The 18,926-nt window shown below is 40.1% G+C and overlaps 1 protein-coding gene across 2 annotated transcripts in view; it reads right to left on the reverse strand.

Annotated features, from left to right (window-relative positions):
- The window catches only part of SPOCK3 (SPARC (osteonectin), cwcv and kazal like domains proteoglycan 3), a 387,789-nt gene that overhangs the window by 22,928 nt on the left and 345,935 nt on the right, over nt 1-18,926 (reverse strand). For both annotated transcript variants that reach the window (XM_033941933.1, XM_033941924.1), the window contains exon 8: nt 6,566-6,787. In XM_033941933.1, coding sequence (XP_033797824.1) covers nt 6,566-6,787 — 222 coding nt within the window. The remainder of the gene's footprint in view (nt 1-6,565; nt 6,788-18,926) is intronic.

Below are 18,926 nucleotides of genomic sequence, written 5' to 3' on the forward strand. Positions count from 1 at the left end.
AAAAAGAGTCCTGTTGAGAAGGCCTGAAATGAAAGATAAGTGTACTGATTGAGCTTCTGTACAAGAAGAAATAATTGTATATTCATTAAGTGAACTATTCACAGTTAGATTATAGTGCACGCACAAGTTAAAAAGTACTATTTTTGATCCAATAAGGAAACACTAATATTTAATGATTAAGTGCACATACGAGAAAGAGGTTTTTCAGGATCAATTATCTAAATCTGGAACTGAGAAGTTTCAGACTGTTTTCAATCTTATACAGACTAAGCAGGTTTCTAAGATCCTTTCCCTCTCTTGTACAGCAACTGCTTGCTGCAAAAAGTAAGAGGCATTGTGGTTGATCTCTGTCAGCCAAATTGCTGATGTGCTGCTGCTGGGTGGGCCTGATTCCAAAGTGGTTGGTCCTGTGTCCCCAAGCCCACCCAAAGCTACACCACTGGCTTGAAGCGGTTGGGATAGAGGTGGTGTCACAAGGCTGTCAGCAGGACCAATAGACAGGTCAGTGGAATACAACCTTGGGATGCAGTGGGAGTGGCCAAAAACTCTGATTGGCCCAGGTGCCTAAGGCCCTTCCTATGGGAAGGGCCTTAGGCATCTGAGCCAATCAGAGCCTTAGGCCCCTCCCCGGTGCATCCCAGAATGTTCCAGGAAGGGGAAGGCACACCATTTTGGAGTGGTCGGCCAGCCGGAGGGTTTGAGCATTCCTCTGGCTAGATATTCAACTGAAAGGAACGTTGGGGAGGGGGGTAGAATTAGGGATAGGGGGCCTAAGCCTTGGGGGGGGGTCAGGTTCAGGGAGAGTTTGAGTTCAGGGGGGGTAGCGGCAGGAGGGAGTAGGCATCCCTCCTACCTGGCTTGCTTTGGGGGGGTCCAGGACAGAAGGGAGTGGGCATCCTTTTTGCCCAGCTTGCTTTGGGGGGGAAGGGACCGGGACAGGAAGGAGTGGGCATCCCTCCTGTTGGTTCTCCTGTTGGCCGCTCAGCTGATCGTGGCAGGGAGATTTCCTTGTAGCGATCAGCTCAGCGGCCAAGTATATTTGAAATATATGCCAGCATTTTGCTTGCCTACATTTCAGACATCTGTTGTAGCTCTAGGGACCCGTCACCTAGGGCTACTTTAACTCACCCAAGGCTACTTCCGGGTGAAACCACACCCAAGTCCAACCTTGGGCGAGCTTAGGTGTACTTACACATCTCCCTAGACCAGCGAAAATGCCTATAGTGAAGGCTGCCTGCCTCAAGTTTTTTCTAAAAACATGTCCTGATTGGCTACCAGACAGTGGTAGGATGCCTACTTCTGCCTACAATCAGGATGCCCATTTACAGAATCAGCCCCTTTATATATATTTTTTTTAATGAGCCCCATAGGGCCATAATTACAGAAAATATAACAAATCCCTTTCCCTTGGTAGTTGGTAATCAGCTCTCATGGCAATATCAACTATCTTTGAGATCTCTTAGAAAGTAGCTGAATAGAGGAATATAATATTCTCTGTCATTGAGTTATCTAATAATCTCATCAATATAATCAGATCTATTCAAAATGGCTATGCTCCCATCCTTCTCTGTAGGTTTAATCACCCTGTTATGATTTTCAGGTAGAGTTCAAACTACTAGGTATTCATGTTTAGTCAAATTGTAGAATCTTTGTTGCTTCTTTTGTTCGCTGATTGCAATTCATTCAAAATACTGCCATTAAGCTTATCCACAACACAAAAAAATATGATCACGTCACTCCGCTGCTACGTGAAGCACATTGGCTTCCTGTTTCATATCGAATTACCGTACTTATAAAAATTGTCCTATTAGTATTTAAGATTGAACTCACCCACTCCCCATCATTCCTTGACAAATATCTCATTCCTTATGCCTTTTTTCGGGCACTGAGATCCACTGATCAAAATCTACTAACTGCTCCATCTCTCAAATAACTTTTCTACACTCGAAACTCTATCTTCTCTGTCACAGCCCCTTCCCTCTGGAACACAATGCCATCTCACCTTCGATCGGAAAACTTACTCAACAAATTCAAAACCAAACTAAAAACCTTTTAATTTCAAAATGTATACCAAAATTCTGGATAAGATCCTTTGTCTTCCATCTTTAACTGTTAAAAAGAACCGCTTTTAAGAAGCAACCCTCCCCCTCCCCTATTCATTCTCTCCCTTCCCCTTCCTACCTCCCTTTTATTTTCATTTGACTTTGATGTAATTTTGAATCTTTCCCTCCCCCAGTGCCTATTGTATCAACTTTGTCCATATCTTTGTCTTTGTCCGGGTTTTATGTTACCCTATTTTATCTCCATTAAAACCTACTCCATCCCATCTAAACCCTTCAATGGCCGGGAGGGTTTTAGATGGGATGGAGTAGGTTTTAACGGAGATTTCGGCAGTAGGAACCCAAGCATAGTACCGGGTAGAGCTTTGGATTCTTGCCCAGAAATAGCTAAGAAGAAAAAATTAAAAAAATTTAAATTGAATCAGGTTGGGCAGACTGGATGGACCATTCGGGTCTTTATCTGCCGTCATCTACTATGTTACTATGTTTTTTGTTTTTTTTATTATTATTATTGATTTTTTAAACTCTAATTTTAACAATTGTAAACTGTCCAGATATTTGTTTAATGGTTAGTATATCAAACTATAAATAAACTTGGAAACTTGGAACACACTGGCAAATGCATATATACGTGGATCTAACGGACCCAGTGGGATCCATTTAGGGGATATATATATAAATATACAGTATATATTTTTTTACAATAGACCTATCAGAGCCTAGCACATATTGTCTTTTGAAAAAGAATGAATAATTTGTAGTTGTGTGAACTGCAAAAGGTCTATTTTTCCTCCTCCTTTACAAAGCCACTCTAGTGTTTTTAGCGCCGGCTATAGCAGTAACAGCTTGGGTGCTCGTAGGAATTCTATGAGCATCGGAGCTGTTACCGTGGTGGCCGGCGCTAAAAATGCTAGCATGACTTTGTAAAGGAGGGGGTTTGTTTGGAAAGCACTATATGTAATCAATGGAACATAAGTTAGGCCTTTTTTAGATTGGAAACAAGTTAGGCCTTTTTTAAATTCTGCTACAGCATAGCACCAAGCAATTTCAAAATGAGGCTCAATTCATTGGTATTTAAAGTCCTAGAAACTATTATTTAAATGATAGCAAGAGGAACACTCACTTAAATTTAGTAAACTCTTGATTATTTACATTGGGTTCCTTTTACAAAGCTGTGGTAGAGATTTCTACTGCGGGCCAGCGAGGTAAATGATCCAATGCTCATAGGAATTCTATGAGTGTTGGAGCATTTACCTTGTTGGTCCATGGTATAAACCTCTACTGCTGCTTTGTAAAAGCTATATTGTGGCAGGAATAAGTGGACTGTCAGTGATTGTTAGATAAGTACACTTTAGTTCTTTAAAGTTGGACACATCTTATATAACTGATTCAATATTAGAGGAGGACACAACTCTGAAAGTTGAATATTATAAGAACATAAGAATCGCCCCTGCTGGGTCAGACCAGTGGTCCATCGTGCCCAGAAGTCCGCTCACACGGTGACCCTTAGGTCATAGACCAGTGCTCTAAATGAATCCAGCCTCACCTGCTTATGTTGAGGTTCAGCAGGAACTTGTCTAACTTTGTCTTAAATCCCTGGAGGGTGTTTTCCCCTATAACAGCCTCTTGAAGAGCGTTCCAGTTTTCCACCACTCTCTGGGTGAAGAAGAACTTCCTTCGTTTGTACGGAATCTATCCCCTTTTAACTTTAGAGAGTGCCCTCTCTTTCTCCCTACCCTGGAGAAGGTGAACAACCTGTCTTTATCTACTAAGTCTATTCCCTTCAGTACAGTCAAACCTCTGTTTGTGAATAATGTGGTTTGCGAGTGTTTTGCAAGACAAGCAAAACATTCCCGCAAATCGTGCCTCGCAAACTGAGCGTTGACTCGATTTGCGAGCCCTCCTCCACGATCCGGCATCCCCACCCCCCGCCGCGATCCGGCATCCCCCACTCACCCACCCACCCAAACACAATCTCTTACCCTGATCTGGCATCAGTACCAGCACCAATGCACAGGACATGCCAGTGCCCAAAGATCCTCCCACTTGTTTGGGCTGGGCCTTGAGCATCTGCGCATGCTCAAGGCCTTCTAGTTCTCACTCTCTCCAATGTCCAAGTTCTCACTCTCTCAGGGATGTCCAAGTGCTGATAATCAAAACCAACTTTCTGGATGTTCAGCAGCACTTCTAATCTGCTGTGTATCCAGAGCTCAAAGGGGTGTGTTGGGAAGTGTGTTATTGGTGGGCACTGGGTGGGCTTGGATCTGGTCATCTTTACGGAATAACTGAAGCTTTCCTAGGCATAACTTTCCTAGGAATAACTTAGACGCAGGAGTTTAAGTTCTTTAAAGGTGCCCAAACTGACAAGACCACTGGAGCCATTGCTTGCCCTGTATTGGTAGCATGGAATATTGCTACACCTTGGGTTTTGGCCAGTTACTAGTGACCTGGATTGGCCACAGTGAGGCTATTCTTTTAAGGTATGACCCTCCCTTTCTCACCCAGTGATCACAACCCCCTCCCATAACCCAAATAGGACAACCCCCAGCATCTCCCCACATCCCCGACATTTTCCCTACATCCCCTGACATCTCCCCACATCCCCCCCCCGACAACCCACCTACCTTTGGATGATAAATCGGCAAGAGGAAAGCCCACTCCATCCTGCCTATAGGGCTGCATGCTCAGAATGATGGGCTTTCCCCCTCCCAATGCATCTTGGGATGTAGTGGGAAGAGCCTAAGGCCCTGATTGGTTAAGTGTAAATTATAATAATTTTTTTTTTCATGCAGGAAAATAAACGGTCAGGAGAAAATAGAGACATGTAAAGTCACTCCTTACATTAATAAATTCCCTGTTGTGGCCTGCTCATAGTAGGCCCATAGTATGCACTAATCTATTTCTCCAAAAGGCAGCACAAACAGCTTGGCTTTGTCCTGGAGTCCCCAAAGTTCAAACCCTATCTTTCAATACTCAGCACAATGGGGCTGATTTGGGCTTGATTTCCAAAGACACAACTGTCAACCAGGTTCCAAGATAAACTTGGCCTACATCAAATAAGCTTCTGCTTCTGACAAATACAAAGTGGCAATATCTATTGTGAACATAAGAATTGCCGCTGCTGGGTCAGACCAGTGGTCCATCGTGCCCAGCAGTCCACTCACGTGGCGGCCCTTAGGTCAAAGACCAGCGCCCTAACTGAGTCTAGCCTTACCTGCGTACGTTCTGGTTCAGCAGGAACTTGTTTAACGTTGTCCTGAATCCCTGGAGGGTGTTTTCCCCTATAACAGCCTCCGGAAGAGCGTTCCAGATTTCTACCACTCTCTGGGTGAAGAAGAACTTCCTTACGTATGTACGGAATCTATCCCCTTTTAACTTTAGAGAGTGCCCTCTCGTTCTCTCTGCCTTGGCTAGTTCTCTTCCCCAGGCTCCCCTCATGTACTGCAAATGACCTGTGAGGCTGCCTTCACTCTCTCCCACTTCATCCTATTCTACCAGAGGTAGGGTTACCAGACGTCCGGATTTCCCCGGACATGTCCTCCTTTTGAGGACATATCCGGGGGGGGCCCGGTCGGCTTTACAAAACCCTGCACTTTGTCTGAGTTTTGAAAATCCTCCTCAAATTGCGTCGGGTAGGGAAGAAGTCTGCGCATGCGCAGCTGCCAAGCGATGATTTCACGTGCGCGTGATATCATAGCGTGGCAACCATGTATGCATGGACTTCCTCCCTGCCCGACAAGAGCAGGAAGCGGGGCTAGGGCGGGATTAAGGTGGAACTGGGCAGGAATGGGCGGACCTGGGGGGCCGATCTAGGGGGTTTGGATTTTCCGATTGGAAAATCTGGCAACCCTAGCCAGAGGGCTTTTGATTTCTTGCTCTTCCCTTGAGCCCCGCCCTCCTGGCCAGACAGGTTATCACACCTATTCTTTTTTTTTTTTTTTTTTAATTTATCAATTTTCAAATAAACAATCAAGTATATACTTGTACAGAAAGGAGAGGCATTAAAGACAAATACTCATTCCAAGTAAATATTAATTATAATCAAGGTGAAAATAATCATAATTTCCTCCTCAAGTCCTCAATTCATAGATCCAGTGAGCCAATAAAAAATCATAGTAATATAAAGAAAAGGAAAAACAGGGATACTGTTATCTGAGGAAGTGACCAAATCAAATAATGAGCACTCATATTGTTGTTGTTATCCTGGCTTTCAGGCGTGCAGCTGACAGAAAGGTTGTCAGTTGTGTAGGGCCAAAGAAACATATTTTTGCTATTCTTAAGGTGACTGCACAAAAGTTAGGGGGGTGTTCCTAAAGAAATCTTGCCTTGTTCCACTTACTCATTTACACTCCTATACAGTACAACTTGGTTGCAGCAGTTGTATGGATATTTATAAACAGAAATATATAGACACTGTCTCCCTTTGGTATGCAAATGTATCTCATGCATAGTCATTGCAGATATCCAGAAAACCTGGCTATCATCAAATTATCCTCATCTTTTACCTTGTTGTCTTTGGAAGCAGTAGCACCATTCATTGTTGGATATCAAACTGTCCTTGTATGTGTCACAAGAGTTCAAAAAGATCTTGGTACACTGTTCATTCTTGTCAAGGTAAATGCTTCCAAGTTCAGACTGATCCAACAGTAGATCATAGTTTGTGTCAAGCCTATTAAACATCCAGCCCAGAGAGTCTTTGCAAATTGGCAAAATGCTTGTATCAAATCCTAAGGGGAGAAAATCAGAATGTAGTTATATAACGGTGATAATGTTGTTAAAAAAGAGATTAATCTTAGCGTTTTAGTAAGTCAATAAAAAAAAAAAATTAAAGAGAAGGAAATATACATCGGATATGGGAGCTGAATTTGTAGTATGATAGTCAGATTGTCATGCACTTGATGATGTTTGTTGTAGAAAAGAAGAGAGACTGATTGTTTAATAATGGTGTTTTTATGCTATGATGATAAGTGAAATTTTTTAGTTTTAAGATGATCTTTATGTAGTAAGTCAAGTTTAATTGTGTGTTTTATACTGTACTCCACTTTGTAAAAAGTGGATTATAAACAAACTCCTAAAAATTATCCAGAACATGAAAATAAAACCTTATGGTGCTCGTAATAATAATTTTTAAAAAGTGGCCTAAATGGGTACTTGGACGATCAAAAAGTCTGATCGTCCAAGTACCCATAACCAAAGCTGGTTTTAGACGTATCTAAAACCAGCTTAGGCCTTTCCCCTGCCTGCGTATAGCAAGTATAACCAAAGATTTTGACAGGTTGCCTAGTCGGCACATATACGTTTTGACTTAGACCAAGTCAAAAAAGATATAAGTGCCGAAAAAGGGCCCGCTGAGCTGATAGGGATGGGGGGATTTACTGTAGGGTGGGTCTTGGACGAGTCTGGGTATAAGAACCCAGCCCAGACTCTGACGGTCTCCACCAGTTTTGGTGGTTTGTTGCTTTGTGCTTTGTCGACTGAAAATGTTGTATCAGCTGCTCTGTTTGTTTGTATTTGGTCGTTCAATAAATTGTTTTGCAAAAAAAAAAAAAAAAAGAACTGGCCCAAGAACAGAACCTTGAGGCACACCACTGGTAACAACATCCCTTTCCTCACAGCAATCTCCATTGATCCTCTGTCACCTTCCACTCAACCAGTTCCTGACCCAGCCCATCACTTTGGGACCCAGTTTTGGCTTTAAATTGAAATTCATTGTTGATGCGACGTGTATGTTATATGTAATTTGATTTGATATGTAAGTATGTAATTTGTTATAGTGTGTCTCTGAAGTGTTTTGTATGATAAATGTAAATTTTTTATTTTGTATGTTAATATATAACTCACCCTGGATAAGGGCGGGTGAGAAATAAACATACAAACACTCAGTTTACTTATTAGTCGTCTGTGTGGAACACTGTCAAAGGCTTTGCTAAAATTTAAATGCACCACATCTAGTGCACATCCTCTTTCTAATTCTCTGGTTACCCAGTCAAAGAAATTGATCAGATTTGTCTGACAAGACCTACCTCAAGTGAATTTGTATTGCTGTAAAACTTCTATCTTTTTTTTTTTTTTTTTAATGAGCCCCTTAATTTCTAAAACAGGGATTTCCACAAAAAATAGTTATTCAAAACCAAAATGGATGTGTGGAAATTAAATAATCACTAAAATATTGAGAAACGGACATAATTTTAGTCTACTTATCTAGATTCAATTAGGCTTTAAATAAAAAATCCTAAAGAATCTATTACTCAGGTCTCTGATTATAGGCTAACTAGCTGATGCCCCGGCATTGCACGGGTATTTAATTATAGCAATAACACTGTAAATGGATTCAAATAAAGATACTTTATAGTGGTGAATGAAATTATTTTTTTACAGCTTAATAAAAAGTACAATATTCAAATTATAAAGTGAAATATTTGACAAAATGAATACAATACAACTAATGCAAAACGTGATTATAAACAACAATTTTAGTTTCACCTCCTGGAGCAAGAACATATAAATTCTTGGGTGAACCCACCCTTGAGCAAGCAAAATAGAGTTGTGGGCCGTGAGACCCCCAGAACATATCACCCCAGGTAGTGAGGGATCTGCATATCAAGTTTCGTCCAAATCGGTCAAGCCGTTTTTGAATTACTGTGAGAATGGCAGCTTTTTACATTTTTTCCATTGACATGAATGGTTGAAATCTGATTTTCTGTTTGTAGCTCCGCCCATGTGTGCAGGTGGGCCGCGAGACCCCCAGAACATATCAACCCAGGTAGTGAGGGATCTGCATACCAATTTTTGTTCAAATCGGTCAAGCCGGTTTTGAATTACTGTGAGAATGGCAGCTTTTTACATTTTTTCCATTGACATGAATGGGTGAAATCTGATTTTATGTTTGTAGCTCCGCCCACGTGTTCAGGTGGGCCGCGAGACCCCCAGAACATATCATCCCAGGTAGTGAGGGATCTGCATATCAAGTTTCGTTCAAATCGGTCAAGCCGTTTTTGCGTGATCGCGGCACATACACACACACATACATACACACATACATACCTCCAATTTTATATATATAGAAGATTACATCTATTCCTCTGTATGTAAAACTGATGGAAGAACTTGTTTATTTACAACTCTTGGATTATCTGGAACAATTTCCTATTCTACATATGCCACAATCGTGATTGTGTCCTCTTCATAGTACAGAGACATTGATTGCCTCACTTCTGAACTATCTGTATGTTTTGTTTAGTAAGAGAACGGGAGCATTGATTATGTAATTTGAATTAAGTAGTGCTTTTGATTTGGTTGATCATAATGTTCTATTTAATTGTTTGGATGCCATCGGCATCTCTGGCAAAGTATTGCAATGGTTCCAAGATTTTTTAAAATTACATATTTATCAAGTAATCCTCGTGGAGTTCCTCAAGGATCCCTTCTTTCCCCAGGATTTTTCAATATTCATCTTACCTCCTTGGGTTCAAGATTATCAAATGTTGCTATAAATTTTTTAGTTATGCAGATAAATAACAAAGGAAATCCAACTGGGTCTGCAGTGTAGGAACAGCAAGCAAAAACAAAAAAAAAATCCCTGCAGACTAATATGTACAAGATGCCTGCAGTTTTTTTTTGCTTTTAGTATACAGGTGACATAACTTTAGTAATTCCCATTTTTTTCTTATCTTTCATTAGTTTCTCAGTTAATTTCGAAGGTTTTTCAGACTGTAGATCAGTGAGTGGTTCCCAAACCTGTCCTGGGGGCCCCCCAGCCAGTCAGGTTTTCAAGATATCCCTAATGAATATGCATGAGAGAGATTTGCATACCTGTCACTTCCATTATATGCAAATCTCTCTCATGCATATTCAATAGGGATATCTTGAAAACCTGACTGGCTGGGGGGCCCCCAGGACAGGTTTGGGAACCACTGTGTAGATCATCGGATGAGGGATTTTAAACTAAGCTTAACCCAGAAAAAACTTTATTTTCTTTGCATCTCCTACCAAACATACCAAAGAAAAATTGACTCTGAATGGAGTGTCCTTCCCTATTACCCCAACAATCAGGATGTTAGGAGTATACTTTGATAAAAATCTATCCATGTGTGATCACATTGATGTTCTAGTCCAAAAAAGATTTACATTATAGAAACTACGAACAATTAGATCATACTTCAACATTACTTCATTCAGGTTATTGGTACAATCTTTAGTGTTGAGTATTTTGGACTATTGGCAGGTTATCGTAAAAATTTTCAAAGATCACGTATTGTACAAAATACTGCCGTGTATTTAATTTTTAATTTGAAAAAACAAAAACTCAGATCATGTTACACCTTATTATAAAGAACTTCATTAGTTGCCTGTAGAGGCTAGGATGTTTTTCAGGTTTGGAACCACATGTTGTAAAGCCAATTATTTAGTTGATCAATTTACATTTATCAATCCCAATCGCTCATTGCGAGCCACTGCATTGCTTGTTTTCCCTTCTGCTCATGGTTGTTCATATAAGAGATTTTTACAAAGCAGTTAGTTGGGATACAGAGTTTTGCAGACTATTATCTCTTCATTTTATATCATTTTGGAAAATTGTTAAAACCTAGTTTATTTGCAAAATCCCTGCATAATTGACTTGTTAATCACTGAGATTGTTCAGTCTTCTTAGTTTGTTAAACCGCATAGAGCTGCAAGGTTTTGCGGTAAACAAATGTGATTTTATGTTATGTTGTTCCATTTTACAGAGTACAAAAAAACATAAATCTTTGAAAACGTTACATTTCCATCATATGTTTTACCGCTGGTTTATCTCTTTCTTTTGAGTGCACTCTTATGCTCTATAATTCCTTTGCTAAAAGCTCTCACGGTGAGAAACACATCCTGTAGGCAGTCAACCGGCACCAGTGCCTATCCTTCTCTCTGCACCCATTCCCTTCCAGCACCTCCCACTGGCGGCTCAGGGCCCCGTCTGGAGGGCCTTTGCACATGCGCAGATGTTGTGATGACATGATGTGATGCATGTCATCACATCATCGTCCACGCAGTTCCGGGCGCCCTCAAACCGCAACACCACGTTTAGTCTTCCGTAGCTTTGCAAAGTTTGCAAGAAACTGATCCAACGGTTATTGTTCTTTATGCTCAGCCAACCAAGAAATATTAGCTCTTGCTCATTTCCTTCCTAAATTACAAAAATGTCATCTACATATCTTCTCCATGGTTTAATCTGTTTTTCATATAGATTATGTGCCCCCTGATCTTCCCATACTTTTTCCATGGCCACACTCCTTTTGAGTGGTTCACTAGAAAAGTTAGGTATGGATGTTATAGAATAGCATCTAAGACAGATGTATACATAAATCCAAATTGATGCCAACTAAGTCCAATTATTGATTGTTCATGCTTTGCATGCACATCTGCCCAGCATGCAGAAATTCACATGCCTAAGTTATAGCAACCTAGATAGAATCTAGAGACTAATGAGATTTAGTAAATGTACGTTATATAGATTGTGAGCCCATCGGGACAGATAGGGAAAATGCTTGAGAATCTGATTGTAAAACCGCTTAGAAAGCCTTGATAGGCGGTATATAAAAATCCTAATAAACTTAAACTTATATATATGTAATTCCATTCCATTTCTTTTATTTTTCCTTTTTGAATATGTTTCAGCAAGTATTATTTTTTTCTTGTTCAAAAGAAACCAGGGATTTATGTATTCTTTAAAATTATGGAAATAAAATGAAAAATATATCTGCATGGTTGGAGCTTCAGCCTCGGCACCCTGATGTTGTGGGTTCAAACCCCGCACTGCTCCTCGTGACCCTTGGGAAGTCACTTAATCCTCCACTATCGCAGACACATTAAATAGATAGTGAGCCCGCCAGAACAGGCAGGGAAAATGCTTGATGTACCTGTATGTAAACCACTTTGAGTGTGGTTGTAAAACTACAAAAAGGCGGTATACAAGTCCCAAACCCTGTCCCCCTCCTCCCCCCTCCACATGATGACACTGATGCAAGATGTGAGTGCAGTGACTATCTTACCTTACTGAGGAAGGGGGGTCCCTGTTATTTTTCAGCGTGGGTAAGAACAAAGGATTTAATCAAAGCAAATGGTCTACAGCCCCAGCAGCTCTAGTACTGAGGCAGATGGTTATTTCATATGTAATCACATTGTGGTTTCCCTGGAAATTCTGAAGATTTGCTTTCTATCAGCCATACAGCTTGAATTAGGGCTTTCTTTTTCTTGGAACAATACCACATTGTTGTCACCATCACTGGGTCTTTAAGCATCTTTCTGTGCCTACTACTACTTATCACTTCTATAGCGCTGAAAGGCATTTATAGACGGTCCCTGCTGGGAAGATCTTACAATCTAACTTGGACAGACAGACATGACATATAGGGTTGGGGATGCAGAACCCAAGGTGAGAGGAGTTAGGAGTTGAAAGCACTCTCAACACTGCTAGAGACGGAACCCATCGTAGGGATTGGGGCAGCTTGTTCCAAGCATACAGCACAGCCAAGGTAGAAGGGATAGAGTCTGGAGTTGGCTGTTGAAGAGAAGGGCATAGATAGGGACAACTTATCAGCTGAGCGGAGCACATGGGGGGACAACACAGGGGGAGATAAGCGAAGAGAGATAGTGAAGTGAGTGCATTTGTAGATCAGTAACAGGAGTTTGAATTGTATTCGGAAACGGATGGTCTGTGGAGCAGGGTTGAGAAGGGGGGCAGGGGGGATTTTAATCTGATTTCTAAATTGCAAGGGACAATTTTAGCTACCCAGCAAAAACAGGAGATGATAATAGCAGAAATAGCAGAAATAGTGGAAGGAGGAAGTATGGTGATTATTGTTGTGACTATGACTATAGTGGAAAATCTGATGCTTGCTGAGGTGGGAGATAAGCATGCGACAACCCCAAAGATAACTGCTATTATTACAAGCAAACCTTTGGATAGTCTGTGAAGGGTTTGTGAAACAATCGATTTCTTCTGCATCTACTTTAACTATGGATATACAGTACATGCTAAGGGACAGTCTCACCTCTGGCTGTCCTACAAGGAATAAAAATTGAGAAATTAGAAAAATTGTCAGTCTGTACAGCTAAGGATGGTATGGGATAAGAAAGTGGTACACTGATGCCTGGATAATATTAAAAATTCAATTCAATCTTTAATGCTGGCTTTTACAAAGCTGCGATAGAGGTTTCTGCCTAGGGCCAGTGAGGGAAATGCTCTGATGTTCATAGAATTCCTATGAGTGTCGGAGCATTTATCTCACTGGCACACGGTAGAAACTTTTACCATGGCTTTGTAAAATGAGCCCTAAATATGTGAGTCTTGAATTTTCCCAAGTTTGCTCCGTTTTGTGCTATTTTGCAAATATATGAGTATGGGACTGACAGAGGAATTCTTCCCCTGATTGCATAAAAATAGCCTTACTGGGTCAGATCAATGGTCCATCAAGCCCAGTATCCCATCTTCACAGTGGCCAATAGAGGTCAGAAAAACTTAGCAAAAACCCAAATGGAGCTACCGATCCAGGGCAAGCAGTAGCTTCTCCCATGGACTTTTCCTCCAGGAATTTGTCCAATTTATTTTTTTTAAAACCAGTTACATTAACTGCTCTTAAAACATCCTCTTGCAATGCGTTCCAGAGCTTATCTATGAGTAAAAAAATATTTCTTCCTATTGGTTTTAAATGTATTTCCCTGTAACTTCATCAAGTGTCCCCTAGTCTTTGTAATTTTTTATGGCATAAAAAAAAATCGATCCACTTGTACCCATTCTGTACCACTCTTGATTTTATAGGTTTCAATCATATCTCCCCTCAGCCATCTCTTTTCCAAGCTACAGGGCCTAAAATTATTTAATCTTTTCTCATACGAGAGGAGTTCCATCCCCTTTAATATCTTGGTTGCTCTTCTTTGTACCTTTTCTAGTTCCGATATATCTTTATTCAGACAAGTTGACCAGAATTAAATGCAATACTCAAGGTGAGATCACACCATGGAGCCATACAGAGGCATTATAACATTCTTAGTCTTGTTTACCATCCCTTTTCTAATAAATCCTAGCAATCCTGTTTGCTTTTTTGCCCGCCGCTGTACATTGGACAGAAGGTTTCAGCATATTGTCTATGATGACACCCAGATCTTTTACTTGGACACTGACCCTCAAAGTGGACATTATCATGAGGTAACTATGATCTGGGTTATTCTTCCCAATGTGCATCACTTTGCATTTGTCCACATTAAATTTCATCTGCCAGTTGGATGCCCAGTCTTCCAATTTCCTAAGGTCCACCTGCATTTTTCAGTCTAAATGTGTTTTAACAACTTTAAACAGTTTAGTGTCATCTGCAAATTGAATTACTTCAGTTGTCATTCCAATTTCCAGATTATTTATAAATAAGTCAAATAGTCCCAGTACCAGTACAGATCCCTGAGACACTCCATTATTTACCCTTGGCCACTGAGAAAAATGACCATTTAACCCTACCCTCTGTTTTCTGTCTGATAATCAATTCCTAATCCACAACTGAATATTGCCTCCTATCCCATAATACTTTAATTCTCAGGAGTCTCTCATGGGGAACTTTGTCAAAAGCTTTCAGAAAATCTAAATACACTACATCAACCTGCTCACCTTTATCCATATGTTTATTCACACCTTCAAAGAAATCAATCAAATTGGTGAGGCAAGAGCTTTCTTGACTGATCCCATGCTGACTCTGTCCCATTAAATCACGCTTGTCTACATGTTACACAATTTTATTTTCTGTATTTTGCCCGGCACTGTATTCAGGCTTACTGATCTGGATCTCCCCTGGAAACCTTTTTAAAGATCGACATTAACATTGGCCACCCTCCAATCTTCAGGTACTACAGACGATTTTAGCGACAGGTTACAGATCACTAACAGCCGTTCAGAAGTGGTGGACAATCAGAGGGTGGATAGGATGAAGGGGGTGATACAAGATTTTTGCTGGATAGTTGGATGTATCTGGCCTTCTGGAGTCATCTAGTGAAGAAGTTACTGAAAGATCTTCCCTCTAGGTTTCCTTCATGTTTCTTCAGGACAGATGCTATATTATGAAACTGTACTTTTGGAAGTGTAAGTTCTTATTTCTTTGCTCTAGAATTCAGACTTTCTCTAATCTCTGACATGAGACTTAGACCATAAAAAAAGACTTTCTTGAGATGTGCTCTGAAGTTATTTCAATGGGTTCTATTTTTCTGATTCATTTTCTTGTTCGAGTTCTCTCAATTACCATTTTTCTTGGACAATCAGAATAGGCAGAGGTAAATGGATGCATTGGATCCAATGATTTTAAAAGCTCATTGAAGAGCTTCCTTTTCATAGATGCTTTCGATAATTAGCAGAGGATAATCCTTGTTCTTGTTTATCCACTATTAATGACGTAACTCTTTAAAGAATAGGTAATTAAAATTAACAGGGTCCCCCTTCCTCCGTGTTCTCTCCCTTAAGTGTTCTTTTCTTTCCAAAATTGTAGTTCAATCCTTTTCCCTTTTGTCTTCAAGTGTCATTAGTCCATTGTAAATCCTAATTATGTACAACCTTTTTATTTTTATGTACATTTTTATTCCTAGGGCAGAAAAATCCTACCAAATTAATGCCCTGTTCCAGAAGCAGACATTAGTTCACAGGTTAATATAAATAAAGAAATGAGCTAGGGGTGAGCCTCTCTCTTTGAACCAGGCTTACTGAGGGTTAGGCACTAGGCCAGCATTCATCCCCTCAAGGGTCACCTGTGGAGTATGATCTCTTAAGAAAGTGGTCATTTTATGCACCCAAAGGCTGAATATTGGCACTTAACTACATACAGTAAGTGCCAACTCCATCCCCAGAATGTGCATAAGTTATCCAGTTTCAGAACAGGTGCTAATTGTGAATTTTCAGGGGGCAGTTTAATATTGCTGAATAATGGTAGTAGCCACAGACAAATGATTTAAGTAGGCAGGAGCCTCTTCTGCCTGCTTTAATCATTTTGAATATTGGCCGGAAGGTGTTTATTTGCTACTAGGGTCATCCTCAGCCCCAAAGCATAAGGGGATTGGCTACATAGTTTATGCTTCATATTAGTCCTTTTCTATTTATTGGGGCCTTAAGAGAAACTATTTCTTTTACATAAATTTTTGCTCTTCCAGTAAACTTGTGTTAGGTGCCATTGATTCAAGTTTGAGTCCTAGCGACTTGATGAATTACAGATCTCAAAAGAAATCAGTTTTGTGCTAGTCTGGTAAGGTCCTCCAGCATCATCCCCATGGTTGTTTTCAATGTGTCCAGCTTTCTGATTGCCTAGTTCCTTCGATCTTCCCAAACATGATGTCATTCTCCTGTTATCTTTCTCTTCTGATGGTGTGACCAAAATAAGAGAGTCAAAATGTTCTTTTGGTGGTCCACGGTTTGCATAAAATCCTTCTCCAGCACCAAAGCTCTAATGAGTCAATCTTCTTTCTGTCTTGTTTCCATAGAGTCCAGCTTTTACATCCATAATTGACCACTGAGAAAATGAATGCAAGTCTGATCTTCATCTGGAGTGGTATTTCTTTGCTCTTGAATACTTTGCTGAGAGCTTTCATTGGAGGAGTGTGTGGCGCAGTGGTTGAAGCTACAGCCTCAGAACCCTGGGGTTATGGGTTCAAACCCCGCGCTGCTCCTTGTGACCCTAGGCAAGTCACTTAATTCTCCATAGCCCCAGGTACGTTAGATAGATTGTGAGCCCACCGGGACAGATAGGGAAAATGCTTGAGTACCTGACTGTAAACCGCTTAGATAACCTTGATAGGCGGTATATAAAAAAAATCCTAATAATAATAATAATTGAAGAGCGACCAAGTGCTATTATACAGAGTATTTCTTTCATTCTAATTGCTTCTTTGTTTATGAAAGCACCCAAGAGATTGAAATCCTTTACAACTTCTATCATCTTTAAGCTCAAAATCTTCATCACATTTTCCATGTTTATGATCTTCGTCTTGTTTATGTTCAGTTCTAATCTCAGTAGATACAACATGTATCCTTTGCTGCTGGTGATGAGCGTTGTATCATCTGCATAGTGCAGGTTGTTCATATTTTGGCCACCAACTTTGAAACCAATGCTCTCTTCTTCCAAATTTGCTTTTCTGAAAGTGGCTTCACTGTAAAGGTTGAACAGGTAAGGTGTTAAGATGCATCCTTGCCTGACACCACATTTTATTGGAAACCAATCAGTGCTGCCATATTCAGTTGTCACTGTAGCGTCTTGATTTTAATAGAGGCTCTTTATCAGCTGAGTTATGTGCTTGGATATTCCCATTTGTGCTAGAGTTCTCCATCATTTATCATTAACCACATAGTCAAAATCTTTGCTGTAGTTGAAGAAGCAAAGTATAGGAGCTTGTGGTATTCTTTGTTCTCCAATATCCATTTAACAATAACATCTCTTGTTCCTTGGCCTTTTATGAAACCAGCCTGAACTTCAGCTACTTCATGTTCAATGTATGATTGTAGCCTTCACTGTATTATTTTCAGCAATATTTTGCTGGTGTGTAGAATTAATGCAATTGTTCTGTAGTTGTTAGAGTCCTTGAATCACCTTTCTTCAGTATAGGTATGACCAGTGATCTTCTCCAATCGATTGGTCATTTTTTCCTTCCAAATCTGTTGACACAGTCAAGTGAGGACCATGATAGCACTTTCTGAGTCTTTGATTAATTCACTTGGGTTACAAGTGATACCAGATGACTTGTTTTTCCAATAAAGCTTTAATTACTGCTATGACTTCTTCTTTTAACATATCTGGTTCTTCTTTGGCATCAGTTTTCAGTTCAATTTCTCCAATGTTATCCTCATTGCCTTTTTTGTATAAATTTTCCATCTCTTTTTTTATGCTTCCTGGATCATTCACTATCATTTCATTGGTGTCTTTAAGCATCTCCAATCGAGGTTGGAATTTTTGTCCTAATCTCTTAACATTGTGATATGCTAATCTGGTTTTCCTGTTTACATATTCTGATTCAATTTTCTAACAAATTATCCATGAGATATCATTCTTTGTCTTGCCAAACTTGATGTTGAAACATTCAGTTCATTTGTGATACTTTTTCTCTGTCACTGGAAAGTTTTACTTGCCTTCTTTGTTCTGCTATTTTTCTGGTTTCTTCTGAGATTCAAGGTGATTTCTTGACTTTCTTTCTCTTTTAGCTTCATTACTAATTACAGTTTTAATGTCATTCTATAACTCTTCAATCCCCTGTATCAAGGAAGGCAAACTTGTCCAGTTTTATTCAATATTCTGACAGAATTTCAATGTCATATTTTGGGAGGTCTCTAATGATCTACTTGCAAAGCTTTACTTTGATCTTACAGGTCAAAAGCTTGTAGTTGCTTCCACATTCAATTCCTGGTTTAGTCTTGCAGTCAAAACTTAAGATTTCCATCTCTGTTCCATGCAGCCATTTTGATGACGGCTCTGCACAAGGCAGGAGCATAGGAAGATCATTCCTGCCCCGCGTCACCGCTACACCACCTGGACAACAGCTTAGAACACCAGTAAGTGCTATATTCTGTACTATAGGATCAGCTCAAGCAAACAGGATTTTTAGGATTCTTTTTGATAATCCCATTCAAACCGCATCAGCTTAGTAACATAGTATTGCAGCTTAAATGGCAAACTTGAGTGTAACAGCCCATAAACTAGCCTGCAAAAAGTAGTCCAGGGAAGTTTGGGCAGCCTGCAAAAAATTGTGAATAATCAAATTTGTGAGTAGTGAAACCGCAAATCCAGAGGGAGAGCTGTAATCTTTAACAATCTCCAATTTTCCTTGATTCATGCTTCGTAGGTTACATGTTTCTAAATTGAGATTATCTTTACAGCT

The sequence above is a fragment of the Geotrypetes seraphini genome, chromosome 1 (genome assembly GCF_902459505.1).
Source record: "Geotrypetes seraphini chromosome 1, aGeoSer1.1, whole genome shotgun sequence".
NCBI lineage: Eukaryota > Metazoa > Chordata > Amphibia > Gymnophiona > Dermophiidae > Geotrypetes > Geotrypetes seraphini.